General features: G+C 37.9%; 1 protein-coding gene across 1 annotated transcript in view; it reads left to right on the top strand.

The window, feature by feature from the left end:
* Positions 1 to 16005, top strand: part of dock11 (dedicator of cytokinesis 11) — a 99961-nt gene that overhangs the window by 12392 nt on the left and 71564 nt on the right. Inside the window, exons 2-8 of the mRNA XM_052141723.1 lie at positions 2616 to 2732; positions 4779 to 4868; positions 5024 to 5106; positions 5192 to 5252; positions 7736 to 7831; positions 8156 to 8290; positions 11839 to 12013. Coding sequence (XP_051997683.1) covers positions 2616 to 2732; positions 4779 to 4868; positions 5024 to 5106; positions 5192 to 5252; positions 7736 to 7831; positions 8156 to 8290; positions 11839 to 12013 — 757 coding nt within the window. The remainder of the gene's footprint in view (positions 1 to 2615; positions 2733 to 4778; positions 4869 to 5023; positions 5107 to 5191; positions 5253 to 7735; positions 7832 to 8155; positions 8291 to 11838; positions 12014 to 16005) is intronic.

Below are 16005 nucleotides of genomic sequence, written 5' to 3'. Positions count from 1 at the left end.
ACTCTGGTCATCTGACACCAAACTTCTCACTATGCCTTGCTTCCGACTTTCCACAATGGGTGGCAGATCATTTAGTTTAATGGAAACAATACTCTGGAACTCACTTCCACAGAGAGTTTGTGACATCTCCACCATCTCCTTCAGGTCTCAACTAAAATCTAATTTGCTCTCTCAGTATTATCTCTGCAAGACTCTACAAGAACTCTGAAGGTGTTCTGTGGTATCTGGCACCAAGACATTAGCAGCAGATCCTTTAAGTCCTGTAAGTTGTGAGGTGGAGCCTCATTGGACTTGTTGGTCCAGCACATCCTATAGATGCTCAATCAAACACCTTGAGCTATTTGTCATGCTCCTCAAACCATTCCTGAACAGTTTTTGCAGTGTGGCAGGGCGCATTATCCTGCTGAAAGAGTCCAGAGCCATCAGGGTATACCATTGCCATGAAGGGGTGCACGTGGTCTGCAACAATATTTAGGTAGTTGGTACGTGTCAAAGTAACATCCACATGAATGCCAGCACCCAAGGTTTCCCAGCAATACATCGCCCAGAGCATCACACTGCCTCCACCGGCCTGCCTCCTTCCCATGATTCATCCTGCTGCCATCTCTTCCCCAGGAAAACAACGCGCCCGGCCGCCCATATGAACTAAAAGAAAACGTGATTCATCAGACCAGGCCACATTCTACCATTGCTCCATGGTCCAGTTCTGATGCTCACGTGCCCATTGTAGGTGCTTTTGGCAGTGGAAAGGATTCAGCATGAGCACTCTGACCCATCTGCAGCTACACAGCCTCATATTCAACAAGCTTCGATGCACTGTGTGTTCTGACACCTTTCTATCATGGCCAGCATTAAGTTTTTCAGCAATTTGTGCTACAGTAGCTCTTCTGTGGGATCAGACCAGAAGGGCTAGCCTTCACTTCCCACGTGCATCAATGAGCCTTGGGTGCTGGTGCACCGGTTCTCCTTCTTTGGATCATTTTTGGTAGGTACTAACCACTGCATACCGGAACACCCCACAAGACTTGCCATTTTGGAGATGCTCTGACCCAATCGTCTAGCCATCACAATTAGCCATCACCCTTGTCAAAGTCATTCAGATCCATGCGCTTGCCCATTTTTCCTTCTTTCAACACATGAATTTCAAGAACTGACTGTTTACTTGCTGCCTAATATTTCCCACCCTTTGACAGGTGCAATTGTAATGAGATAATAAATGCTATTCACTTCACCTGTCAGTAGGTTTAATGTTGTGTCAGACCAGTGTATATTATTATGTCTTTTGTACAGCATCCTTGAGCTTGGGAAAGGTGCTTTTATAAATAAAATGTATTATTATTATTTTAATTTTTAATTCTTAAGTATAAAGATGGCCAACCTAAGACTAAAATTAAAGGTTTGAAATTTGAATGGAGTTGGTATGTTAAGCTGTTCAGGCCAAATAAAAAATTCTGGAGAACAAAATGAAGAAGAACAATCTTTTGTTTTTTATGTCCTCCTAATGATGAATTTTCAGCAGCAAGATCTGTGCTAGGAAAAGCTTAAGGAAGATTTTTATAAAAGGATTAGCTGCAAATTGCTTTAATTTAGTCTCTTTTTAAAGTTCACCCAGAACTCATTGTCCTTTTGATTTCAGTTTAAATATCAACAAAGACCTGTGTGATTTTTAAGTTTAGCCCCACTGATCCTGTCAAATCTGAGAAACAATGGGTGGCTTTACTGAGCCCCGAACTTTGAACAAAGGACAGGCTGCCCATTTCTGTGGAGGATGAACCTTCTCTGAATGAGGTTATGTAATTAAGATGGTTGTGTGAAACGATAACTTCCTCACTTAATTTCTCATATTGCTTCTTTAGCAAAGTGAAACAGTGTTAAATGAGTTAAAGATGGCTAACATGAGTTGCAGGCAAGTCATCTGAAATGTCATCTGTTGACAAGAGTTCACAGACATTTGGTGCTTTGCAACTTGGGTCGACAGAGTGCAAAAAAATGCAAAATAAGAATAGGGTTATGATAAGTGAGATATTATCGTTAGTAATGTTTTTTAAATAGTAGGGTTGAGATTAAAGGGATAGTTCACCCAAAAATGTTAATTCTGTCATCATTTACTCAATCTCATATTGTTTCAAACATGTATGACTTTCTTTCTACCATGGAACACAATGCAGTGTTTGGCAGAATGACAGCCTCAGTCACAATTCACTTTCATTATATGAAAAAAAATAAAAAGGAAAAGGAAATCTCATGAAAGTGAATGGTGACTTAGGCTGGGTTTCATCAATGTTTGGACCGACATGGGTGAGAAACTTTTGACAGAATTTTAATTTTTGAGTGAACTATTCCATTAATCCAGTCTCTTCTGTCTTTCCAATGTGTTTTGTTTTGGGGAAACACTTTTCTGTGTTTGCCAAATTCAAATTCATACAAACTACATGACAAGTTCAACATGTCAGTCCAAAATCAGATTAAATCCAAATAATAACAGTGTGCTTTGTATCAGTATTTTCAAAAAGAAATATTGCCATAAAAATGTTGAGCCTAGACAACACAGGTCTGTTGATGTTCATAGTGTAGATTTATCCCTCTCACTAATGTGTGTGTGTGTGCGTGCGCAGGAGCAGCCGAAAATCATTGAGCCGCTGGACTATGAGAATGTGGTGTTCCAGAGAAAAGCTCAGATCCACAGTGATCCACAGAGAGATCTGCTGCTGTGGCCAGCTGATGATGTATCAGTAAGTCACTTCACAAGCACATTTCCTGCCGTTTACACATTTGGCAAATTTTCAAACTTAGTCCTCAGCCTTGTGCGGGCAAAAACAAAAAAATACCTATTTGTAAGGATAGGAGAATCATAAGGAATTTAATGAGCCAGGTTCCGATTCCTTTTACCAATTCTTTTACTTAGTAATTATGAGAATAATATTTTAAATATATTGATTATTTAGACATTTTCAGTTAATATTGGATTTACTGTAATTAGTAGCCTGTTACAATATGATAACATTCAATTCTTGCAAAATGTGTTTACATAGACTAATTAAGATATTTTATTTATATTTATTTTAATAAATATAATAATAATATTATATAGTTATATATATATATATATATATATATATATATATATATATATATATATATAGTCATTATGTGTGTCTTTACAACACATTGCCATATCAACAACCATTCAGTAATTACTCTGATTTCAGTCTCACAAGCCTAAAAGGGATAGTTCCCCCAAAAATACAAATAATTTTTACATATAATTACCCTCATGCCATCCCAGATGTGTATGGCTTTCGTTGTTCTTCAGGACACAAACGAAGATTTCTAGAAGATTATGTCACATCTGTAGGTCCATACAATGCAAGTGAATGGTTTTCAGGCCTTTTAAAGCTCCAAAAATTTGATAAACTCAGCATAAAAATCATCCATATCACTCCAGTGGTTTAATCAATGTCTTCTTAAGCGAGCCAGTTGGTTTTGGGTGAGAACAAACAAAAATATAACTTTCTCCTTAACAATCATGATTTCAAGTTCGATTACACCTCCTATAGCGACATCTAGTGATTTGCATACGCATCAAATACTAGGAAGTGTAATCAAGCTTAAAATAATGATTGTGGGTAGAGAATGGAATGACAATATTTAAAGAATAAGAGTTATATTTTGGTCTGTTCTCACCCAAAATCAACTGGATCACTTCAGATGATATTCATTAAACCACTGGTGTATGGATTACTTTTATGCTGACTTTATCTCCCTTTTGGAGCTTCAAAGGTCTGGTCACCATTCGCTTGCTTTTATGGACCTGCAAAGCTGAGATATTCTTTTTTTTTTGTATTTAGCCGTAGAAAGTCATACTACTGTTGAACCTTACTACTGTTGTTATTAACAACCATTTCTGCTCTCAATAAAGCTGATTTTGGTATCTTTGGAATTTGGGGTTTTGGAAAGAGGGGACGTGGCTAATCCAGCGGCTCAGTCTCGTGGAAGTAGAATGGCTGAAAACACTTACAGCACCTTTAATAGCAGTGTTTCTGTGGAGCTGAGTGGTTTCAGTAAACACTGTCAGAGTATGTTAGCCCTGTCAGAGTACCGCATTGGTGAAAGAATGAACATTCAAGAACTGTTAACAGAACCGAAAGTTATAAGAATAATTCTGTTCCTGTATTTTATTTTATTTTTTTACATAGAACCGGTTCTGAATAAGAATCTGTTCTCCATTCCCAACCCTATTTATTTGCCAGACTTTGCTCTAAATGAAGGTATAGGTCCTAGGAGTATCTACTCCAAAATATAAGCAGAATTTGATTCCGATTCACAAGCTCTCAATTCGATTTCTGATATATATGGGTATATTTCTGTTATAATGTTAATTTTGCTTACATATAAACGTAATTCTCCCCCAGCTAAAGCTGTTAATTATACAGGAAACCTTTGCACTAATTACATTCTGAAAATATTTCTTCTCCAAAATTGTAATCAGATTATTTTAATGATTACTTCATTGGAAAAATAATCACATTGCTAATTACTTTAGGTTTAAGTTACAGTAATTTCTTACAAACAGAAACGTGATTGACTAAAAGTGATCAGATTACACCCAACACTGCTCACAATGACTCGCAAAATCAAAAACATTGCAAGTTCTCATGTGAACACAAACATGTAAATGATGACAGAATTTTCATTTTTGGGTGAACTATTCCTTTAAGCAATGATAAAATGTTTAAAAATGTGTAAACTTAGGACTTTGGTGTGACTTGTCTGTCTAGGAGGCCCAGATTCATCGTCAAAGAAGGACGGTTGTTCCATCAGTACCTCAAAATGCTGAAAATGAAGCTAAAAGTCTGTTTGCCAAAGAGGTAAAGAAAATGTAGAATTTCTTTCTGCCAAAACGACAGTGAAGCCTGCAGTTTTCCAGACCTATGATATCATATTTTCCAGTGTTTTTCATATTTTTATGGTTACTTGTACTCTTGTGATTTAGTATCTGAGCAATGCTTTCTGTCTTTGTCAGTGCATTAAGATGTACAACACTGACTGGCACATCATCAACTATAATTATGAGGCGTACTCAGGAGATTTCCGGATGCTGCCCTGGTATGTTGAAGTTTTCACTATTTTTGTAAAAGGTTTCTTGGCTATTTCCAAAATTTTGGCATAAGCTACTTTTTTTGTCTTGCAGTAAAGGGATGAAGATGGAGAAGCTTCCCAGTCAAATGTTTGAGGTTGATGAGGGGGAGGAGGTAAGATGTTTTAATGTTTGTTATGAGTGGAAAACTGTGTAGGAGAACATCAGCTGTCTTACTATATTCTCTCATATGAGTTTTCTGTTAATTTATCATGACTAATTTACACAATTGACAAGTTTATTTCACAGAGTAGTGCAGATGAAATGACTACCATATTTTGTTTATTTATTTTCAAACGTTTACCTTTTAAAGTCTTTTAGTCCACCTTTTGCTCTTCTTGGAAAATATAATTCATTGGATAATAATTTTGCCATTGTCATCAAATGCTCTCAAGAATGAGAATGCCCTGCCCCCTAAAATCAACTACTTCTCACTAGCAATAGCAAGTAGCAAATCATGTTCATGGCTGTGATGTAAACTAAAGCCTATAGACTATTTAAGAAAAAGGATGAGCGCCTTCATGTATCCTGCCCCAACTTCCTGTTTCAGTAAGAAAATAGATGAACACAGGCCATTTCATGAGGTAAACAACCCTTTAAGCTCTGAGGGTGTTTTTAAAGATTTTTGTTTCAGTGGCTGTGACAGGAGGGAGGGCGGGGCCAGGTCGTGATTCCGCACACATGGCCCATAATCAGGCTAATTACGGATTGTAGGTGGCACACGGGGTGCCGGCAGACGGGGTGGAACGCACACCCCTCCCCAGGGAAAGAGGGGGGGGGTGTACGTCATGCCGGGGACTCCCCGGCCTGTGAGTATGAGGGAGGAATGTAGCAGGGCGGAGGGCGGGGGCCGGGTCGTGATTCTGCACACACAGCCCGTAATCAGGCTTATTAGCCCTTGAGAGGGATAAAGGCAGACCGAAGATGGCAGTGCGACAGAGAGAGAGATTTACGGACAGCAGTCCGACACCTGTGTGTGTGTTTGTCTTTTTGGTTCAGTTTATAATTAAAATATTATTTACAGTATATCGTCAAGCCGGTTCTCACCTCCTCCTTTCTCTTTAACCCCCTTTACAGTGGCATACCCAAAATGAAAGGTGTTCAACAAAAAAGTTATAGCATTGCAAAATAATTTATTCTAGTGTCCAAAAGCCTCTCCAATCATATAAAACATATTAGTTGTACATACAAATTAATTACACATGCAAATACAACAATGACTAAAGGAATACTCTCTCTCCAATCCATGCAGGCATGAGTAACAAGATCTCATTCAGTTCCATTCTTTGTCATTGGAGCCATCATTGAGTCTGCTGGTGGCCATATGTTAAGAGTGAACGATCCTCTCTGCCCATAGTTAGATTCCACCTCTGTTTTCAGCTAAATAAATCCTTATACGATTGTTTTAGCATTCCATTACGCTGGGCAATGTAGAGTACTGCATCATTTCCGATGAAGTCATAATGTCTTCTTGTATTTTAGAGAACAACTTCTAGGCTTTAAAATGATACCTATTTTGTTTTGGTCAAGACTGTATTTATTAATATTTAGAATTTTTTTAATTCTCGGCAGGCCCATCCAAGCTTAAAAGGTTAAACTTTTGTTTTTTAGATTTATGTCTAAGTGTCAATTAAAACATTCTCATATTGTTACTCTGTTACATGGATGTTAGGGACAATATAGTTCTGCATCTGTGAGGTCAAAGATAAAGATGTCGAGATAAAGGCCAGACAGTCAGCAGAGAAACCCATTACAGGGAATCTGACTCTCATGCTCTATTAATAGCAATGCACTGAAATGTCCAGCAGATCTGAACAAAATTAGATGGAAGGAGTGCTGATTACAGGGCAAACGGAGTGCTTCTCCACCCTGTGTTTGTGTATATGTGCATGTGTATGTGTCAAGACATGAAGAATCTAGACTAATTTGCTTTGAGAGTTCATTTATCTAAATTAAATTATATTTATTTGTCCAAACACTAATGTTGATCACCCATAAAGGTGAAGGAGTTCAGGGGTAAAGAGAGAGACCAATGATAACACACACACACACACACACACACACACACACATATACAATATATATACAGTGTGTGTATGTATATGTGTATATATATATATATATTTATGTAACTCCCATTCAATTTAATAAATTAGCAGAGAGGGAGAGAGAGAAATGTTGCAGGAAAAAGGGGTGAAGGGCATTTGGACAATTATATTACAGTGGAGAGCCATAGAAAAGCACATTCATAAAGGATGCCAGGCCACTTCAATTAGATTAGTCAGAGTCACACACACACACACAAATATCTGTAGTCACTTTAGTAGTTTCGTTTAGTCTTGAATAGACATATATTGATTATTGACATTTAAAAAATTTGTTTTCTAGCTAATTTAAGATTTGTGTTTTGTGAGAGCATGATTAGTGTTTTGTTAATGTGTGTGTGTGATGTTGATTTCCTATGCAAGGACTAGTTGGCTTATTTGCTTAGATTTGTGTAAATTATAAGTGAAGCATAAAGGCAGAACATACAGCATTATTATTTTAGTGTTTGGTCTTAAAAAGCAGAGAAGGCATTATTTTGTGTGTGTGTTCCAGGATTCATCATCTCTTTGCTCTCAGAGAGGAGGTGTAATGAAACAGGGCTGGTTACAGAAAGCCAACATCAACAGCAGTCTCTCTGTCTCCATGAAGGTTTGTGGAATTATCTGCACAATTTTGAAAGGCAATCTACAAAACTTCAGTCCCATAACTGTTTAGGAGTTGAATGAATAAACTTAATTGATGACGTTAGTTGGTTAACATGATGTTTTCATAAACCATTATTATTATTATTAATAATAAATAATATTTGTATCAAGTTTGTACTGAGCTTTGATTTTTCTAACATCCTCACGATAGTAAAGTGGTTTAAATGTTGGTGAGATTAGATTTAATAATTTCATTTACAAGTAAATGTTTCTAATAAATATGAAAAATGAACATAAACCCCTAAATTTCTAATATATGTTTCCGCAGGTTTTCAAGAGAAGATATTTCTACCTGTCTCAACTCCCTGATGGCTCCTACATACTGAATTCATACAAAGATGAGAAAAACTACAAAGAGTCAAAAGGCTCCATCTATCTGGACTCCTGCATAGATGTAGTTCCGGTATGTGCTCTGAATTGTTCAATTTTTATAGGCATTCTGGGTGAACAGTTTTTTTGGATGTCTTATGATCAAAGGTTATAGTAGTTTACAGGCATAGGTCTTGGGATAGTGTACATATTGAGCCCCACATTTACTAATCCGGCAATTAGCAACATGACCTGCCCTAGATAAATGAAGCTAGCCAATCACATTAGAAAGTCATTATTCTTAAAGGTATCCTCCTGAGACCCAAGCGTGCATTTTCCATTTCCATTTTTTATTTGTAACTAGTTGCACCTAATAAACATACACAATTTTTTTTATTCTTGAGCAAATAGTTTTCCTAAAAATAGATGTAAACATATGTGGACAGTAAGAATAAGTTGTGAAAATGTATATAATACCAAGCTATAGAAAGTCAGATTTGTTTTATCAAATTGTTTATGTTTCCAGGTGTGTTGGTTATTCATGTTTTTAAGACGTCATAGACATTACATCCAGAAATGACCACAATTGACCACGATTCAAAGTAATGACCAGCATCATCCAATCACTGCCAACCATGTTCAAATATAATTATACATTATAAATCAGAATCTATGTACTGAATACCATTGTTCCATGTCTGCCAAACATGTTGAGTGGTCCAAACATCATCTGCAGCCTGAAACTGAACTTCAGAAAAGCTGTTGGATTCTCTCTTAACCTTCAGTGTGCTGTCTGTCTGCATTGGTCTCATAACAGTTTCTCTGTTTAAAGCCTCTGAAAGCATAATATTTCAGCTTCTGGATGAACCCATTGATGATGAATGTGAAAATGCACAGTAAATATAGGATTTGCGCTAAAGTAAACATTAGTGTACATTGTGTTTAGCGGTGTGGTGTTTTGCGATAAATCGTTCAAATGTTAAAAATGGCATCATGAAACTAGATACACTAATCTTTTGACTCATACAGGTTTCAGTGTAAAAACACAATTAGGTTTCTTACCAGATGTAGTTTTGTTGATGTTTCTCCCAAAGACAAACTCCTCCGCGATCGGCACAATGTTGTTTTGTCACATGACTCGTCAAAAGTTAACCGTTTTCTGAACTGTGATCAGTCGGTTTAAATGAATTTGAATTATGCTTTGCATATAGCGAAGCCAAAATACAACATCCATGCATGTCCGGGGGGCCTAACGAGGGTATAGTAACAATACAAGGCAGATACATTTTAAGGGTCAAATAGATGGTGGAAATTATAATGTAAAATTAAATTATATTTTGTTTGAAACCTTGACTAGCATCATAAAAGGACTTATAATTAAAAAACAATGATAAGAAGTATAAATTGTGAAATTCAGAACGGCTGATTTTTTGTTGCAGTTGATGTTGCTGTGTTTTGGCTATGTTTGACAAAGATAGTAATGGCAGTGTTAATTTAGAAGCTGGAAAGCTTAATTCAACACATTTTCCTGCATGTATTCAGTATACTGTAGAGAGAAATGTCTGACTTTGATTTAAAGACGCCCTATTATGCTTTCTGGGATTTTCCCTTTCCTTTAGTGTGTAACAGCTCTTTGTGCATGTACAAGTTCTGCAAAGTTACAAAGCACAAAGTCCATGCAAAAGGGAGTTATTCTCTCCCTCAGACAACACTGCTCAAGATCTACAAGAAATGGGCTGTTTGCAGTCCAGCCAGTTCTTCCGTAAAGTATCAATGTCACTATGCAAAACATTTGCATAATGCCCGCGTAAGGGCTACTTTGGCCCAAACCCAAACAAACGTAGTTATAGCAGAGACCAGGATGATTTGGGTTAGTGTTGTCACCATGTTGAGAAGACGCTGTTTTCTTCACTGCAAAAGCAAAACCTCTTTGTTTGGATGTCCAAAGGCAGATGAATTGATGTATCAGTGGTTAAAATTTATTTGAATTATTTAGCAATACAACCACAACCAATGCTGGATTTTCAAGACGGTTACTCCTGAAAGATGGTGCAGATCCCACTTTGTTGGGACAATCTGGCACTTCAGGATCACAACCTGTAAGTAGGCTTGATTATTTGTGGATTTATCTGCTACCAAGAGTTCAAATGCAGAGTTTTGTGTTGGATGTACACCCAGTGCACAGCTGTAGGCCTCTTCTAACTGATGTTATTGTGTTGAAATAGTTTTGCTAATCAGCTGTGGGCCGGCTTTTATCTAAAACTGTGTAACAAAATGGTCGATCTCAAGAGTCTTTATCAGTGGTAAAGTGAGGAGGTTTACTTATAATTACAACCTGTAATGTTACGGCTGCTATCCATGGTAGTCCAAGGCTAACTGTCTTGTCTTGGAAGTTGTAGAGTTTTCAAATTATACGAGGAATAGGCAACAGGGGTGAACACATTACAAAACATTTCACTATTGACGAATACCCGATGACTCTGCCTGGACTCCAAATTACGTTTCACAACAGAGTACACGCGAGAAGTGATCTGTGATATGAAAATAAATGCGTGATCATATGTTATGCATTTCAGAATCGTATATTTTATTGGTTACAATATGAAAAAGTACCTCCTACTGAAAAATCTACCTATTTGCTTACCTAACTGTCCAAGAGAATTGGCAATTTCTATCCAACTCTTCTCTTTCTCCACCCAGTTGTGGTACAGTTCAGATGAAACATCAAATGTTCCACAAATTTTCTTCCATTTCTTCGGTCCAATGAGGCTTTTCTTGATACCGCAGCCATGCTAGTTGATGTTCTGTTGCAGGTACATCAGGGCTCCTCCCACTGAAACTTCCTGTGCCCCTTTCTTGCTCTCTCATTGGCTGTAGGTCAACGCTGCAGTTGTATTCCATCCTTCACATTGCGAGATTTGGAATCGCAGACAGGTCCAGATATTTAACAATCTAGATATCTCGCTGACATCGGCAACACGTCGGCGCTTCTCTCAGATCGCTTCTTCGGAGCGAGCTCGATTTGCCTATGTTTTCTGGCTTTTGGCGGTAATCTCCACGAAACTGCTGGCGCGTGAAAATCGGGCCTAAAATCGTGTAGTGTAAACTCTGAATAACTCTCTAATGCCCTCGGTAATGTCCAACCAGAAGTAAACCTCTGTTCTCCAAAGGTTCAGCTACACACATTCCAGCAAAAGATAACTGTCTTAGAATGCACTATGTGTCTTTTACTTGAAGCTTTGTTAGGTTCACAATAATCAACAGTGTACTTGTAAGTACTAGCAAGCTACTAAATTAAAACTTACCACTGTGAAACGTCCTGCTCGAGGAGTTAAATCAGAGCGTTTTGGACAGAGTATGATGAGCGGGGACAAGAAATGTACAGTATGAGAAAAAGAATGTGTTTTTTGAACATTAAATCATGTAAACCTATTCTAGTAGACCCCCAAAATAAAATTATGAACCTGAAAATTAACATAATATGGGCTCTTTAAAGTGAACATATAGCAGCCCTCAGGCAGGGGTCAGATTTCAGTAACACAACCAGAGGAATGTGACTTACTGAACACCCATTATTACAACCCAACCACCAACAGATCTTAAAGTAACAGCATTAAATTCCTTCCATCAAATGTTTTACAGTGTCCTAAGATGCGGCGGAACGGCTTTGAGCTAAAGATGCAGGAGCGTTACAGTCACTATCTGGCGGCCGACAGTGAGGCGGAGATGGAGGAGTGGGTGAGCACGCTGAAACAGGCTTTGCTGAGCGCGATGGAGGACCGGAGGAATGGATCAGAGCACTCAGAAGGCTTTCTAGGTAAATAACCCAACAGTGCATAAACACATAGTTTACACACAGATTGAGCACTTTATTAGAAACACCTGTACACCTACATATTCATGCGATTATCCAATCAGCCAATCGTGTGGCAAGAGTGCAATTAATAAAATCATGCAGATACAGGTTAGGAGCTTAATTTATTGTTCACATCAACCATCAGAATGGGGATTTTGTTTTTTTTATCTCAGTGAGTTCAACTGTGGCATTATTGTTGGTGCCAGACAGGCTGGTTTGAGTATTTGTGTAACTGCTGATCTCCAGGGATTTTCATTCACAACAGTCTCTAAAGTTTACTCAGAATGGTGCCAAAAACATCCAGCAAGCAGCAGTTCTGCTGACGGAAACACCATGTTGATGAGAGAGGTCAATGGAGAATGTCCAGACTGGTACGAGCCGACAGAAATGCTACGGTAACTCCGATAAACGCTCTGTACAATTGTAGATAGTAGAATAGCATCTCGGAATGCACAAATCCTTCATCCTTGAGGTGAATGGGCTGCAACAGCAGAAGACTACGTCGGGTGCACGTTATTAGGACCAGACTGTTTCTAATAAAGTGCCACATGAGTGTATATGGAAACACTTGGTATGCTCTTATCCTTTAAGATATAGACATCCAGTAAGTACATAGTTACAGTACACTTGTTGGAGGCAATCCCCTTGGAGGAACACAAGCTGAAAGGGATACTTCACCTATTAAAGAAAATTCTCAGTCACCATTCACTTTCATTGCACCTTTTTTCCATTTAATGAAAATGAATGGTGACTGAGGCTGTCAGTCCTCAACATTCTGCATGGCATCTCTTTTTGTGTTCTTACTGACACTCATGCATATGGCGCTAGGGTTGCTATAATTCAGATTGTCTTAGAACTGATTATAAATCAACCTTGCCATTGTTACAGAATGTGTAAATGTGTTTATTGCAATTTGAAACAACATTGTCTATGAGCTTATTGACAAAATACTGTAAATAACTTAGTGCTAACTACATTATGATTTACATTTACATTTATGCATTTGGCAGACGCTTTTATCCAAAGTGACTTAGTGCACTTATTACAGGCACATCCCCCCCAGAGCAACCTGGAGTTAAGTGTCTTGCTCAAGGACACAATGGTTGTGGCTGTGGGGACCGACCCAGCGACCTTCTGATTAACAGTTATGTGCTTTAGCCCACTACGCCACCACCACTCCACATTTATTTACATTTTCTGTAATGCTCAGATAATGATAGTTCTCAGTTCCAGGGTTTCCATCATGGAACCCACCATCACTTTAATGATACCTATTACATCATAATCAAAGAGAACATGGTATCACTTCTTAAATGTCAACCACAAGCAGTTGCTGATTTGCTGGTCTCACTATTTTGCCTTCGTATTCAAACACACATCCCCCTTCTCACTCACTAAACATCCAAAATATGTCCCACATTTAAATGACAGCAAGGGCTTTGTATTGAAATTAACTGCACATGGGAAACTCTGGCTCATTTGCTCTAAAATACTTCCTGAAGAGGAGCAGACAGTAGTTCTCATTTAGTTGCTTCCAAGTATTATACTAAGTTTATTTGTTTTCAATGAGTTGTTAGAACTTATTGGACTAAGTTTTATCAGTTTTAGAAATAAGGCCCATGGAATAACGATGCATTTTTTGTTTTGCGAGCGCGCGAGCGTACGCTGTTTCATTATAGGAGACACGCTTTTCTGGGTCGGAGTAAATATTTTCTCTTGTGATGACAGGTGACTAAAATGTAGGGAGGCTGTATTCACATAGAGTCAAAATATGAATGCTACTTTTGACTTGTTCAATAAAGACACTAATAAACTCCCTCCCTTCTTTGTTATAAACATTGACCAATAGTGGCCTTGATTTAAAGAGATGGTTTCTTCCAAAATTAAAAATCGGTCATCATTTACTTTCCCTTACATTACACCAAACCCGTATGACTTTGTTCTGTGGAACACAAAAGGAGATGTTAGATAAAATAGAATGGTGACTGAGACTAACATAATGCCTAACATCTTCTTTGCGTTCCACAGAAGAAAGAAAGTCATGGGGGTAAATGATGACAGAATTTTACATTTTTGAATGAACTATCCCTTTAAGAAATTCTGTATGCTGGTTGTGAGGAAATGAAATTCTGCTTTCAATAACACTTTCATAAAAACAGACAGTTGTTACTTCTCAATTTGTGGAATGACGAATATGCATGATTTAGATCTCTGTAGAAATGACACACAGTATTGTGCAATAACATCTCTGTAATGTCCTTTGGTGTGTGAGCTGTAGAATGTCAAAGGAAAGTATTCAATTAGTGATTTTCAGTTATCTCATAAGTGTTATGGTAACAACTAACACAATGTGATACACAAGCATAAGACTTTGACATCACCAGAACACATACACTCAACTCACAACACACTCTGGATATATTCATTCAGGCTCTGATCTCAACTAGATGTGAGCAGAATTCGCCCATATAAACTTGTTTTTATGATGCTGGGGTGTTGTGGGTGGTTCCCAATATGTTGCTATATGGTTGCACAGGTTTTCTGACTGGTTTTTAGCATGCTTCTATGTAATTGCTAGGGTTTTCTGTGTGGTTGCTTAGTTGTTCTTTTAGAGCTGTTCAAACAGATTGCGTTCTTGAGCTAAAAAAGATGCAGCACAACAGATGTAACAGAATACAGGTGACTTGAGAGATGTTCTTAAAAGCTCGACATGGTGTCTTAAACTAATATGCTCATGGCACAAGATAAAGAAAAGAAATGAGACGCATTTCAGCAGTCAGACACAAAACAGAGGAATAATTCCAAAACAACGCAAATGGACACAAAAGCATTTCCTGTGTATATGGTCCCCTACAGGCCTGCGTAAAAAGTCTCTTTGATATTCTGGTTCCTGGACTTTTAATATTAATAGGGATTTTTTTTGCCTATTGTATGGATGAAAATCATACTTCTATTCTCCCACAAGTTGGACCATTTGAGGTATAATTCATGCCTGTAGTGAACAAATCGTGCAGGTCATGCTCCAAAGTTAAGATTAGGGGTTTTGAAAAACCCAAAGATATCCCAAAGTTTGAGTGATAGTAATAGTATTGCTTGCCTCATCATCTTAATGTGTTCTTCTGGTTTTCATTGCTCTTCACCGTCTAAACACAGATGATCACTCAGATGCCCTCTCTATGGGTGCATGTCCCTATTTGGGGAATGGTTCCTTTTGTTTATTGTAGAGTGTCTAGACAGTATACCTGAAGCATACAACCGTTTATGTAATGTACTGCTTATAAAATATAGTTGAAGGAGAGAGAGGGTGGTGGCACTGTTTACACCTTTGCAATTCACTGATATAGTGGGTCTGTTCCAAAACAAATTGAGCTGGAATTAGATATCTTAAAGGTGCATTTTGTCATTTTTTTGAATATGTGGTCTTGGGCTTACACTGACACCTAGGGGCATGGATAGAGCATTATTCAATCACAATACTTTTCATTTACAGATTTTATTGTAGAAATTCACTCTTCACAGGCATCATAATTATTTTAATCCATGAGTGACAGTGTCTAATTACAGGCCAGAACTGAGATTGAGTGAGTAGTCTTTGGCTGGTCATGTGATCATTACATGGCTGCCCCCATGAGGGGACCCACTCCATGTAGAATAAAACTGATTTTATAAGGTTACTGATATGGCTGGAGACTTTATCTGATATGAGTGCTCATATTTTATACATATGTTTCAAAATTACTATTTATATCTTTAGGAGCTTTAACTGTTTTAACGAGTACAAAAATCAATGAGTGCACCTTTAAGAGGCAGCATGATTAAGTGTCCTACCTTTTGGAACAGCCTTCAGGTCTGGAAAGTGCTTATGATTACTTAATGTGCTGCCTTTGGAGGTGGATGGGCTACAACAATGGAAGGCCATGTTGGGCACTTTATTAGGACTAAAGTGTTCCTAA

The sequence above is a fragment of the Xyrauchen texanus genome, chromosome 2 (genome assembly GCF_025860055.1).
Source record: "Xyrauchen texanus isolate HMW12.3.18 chromosome 2, RBS_HiC_50CHRs, whole genome shotgun sequence".
Classification (NCBI taxonomy): domain Eukaryota; kingdom Metazoa; phylum Chordata; class Actinopteri; order Cypriniformes; family Catostomidae; genus Xyrauchen; species Xyrauchen texanus.
Note: the sequence above shows the minus strand (reverse complement) of the source record. Positions and strands in the feature narration are given on the sequence as shown.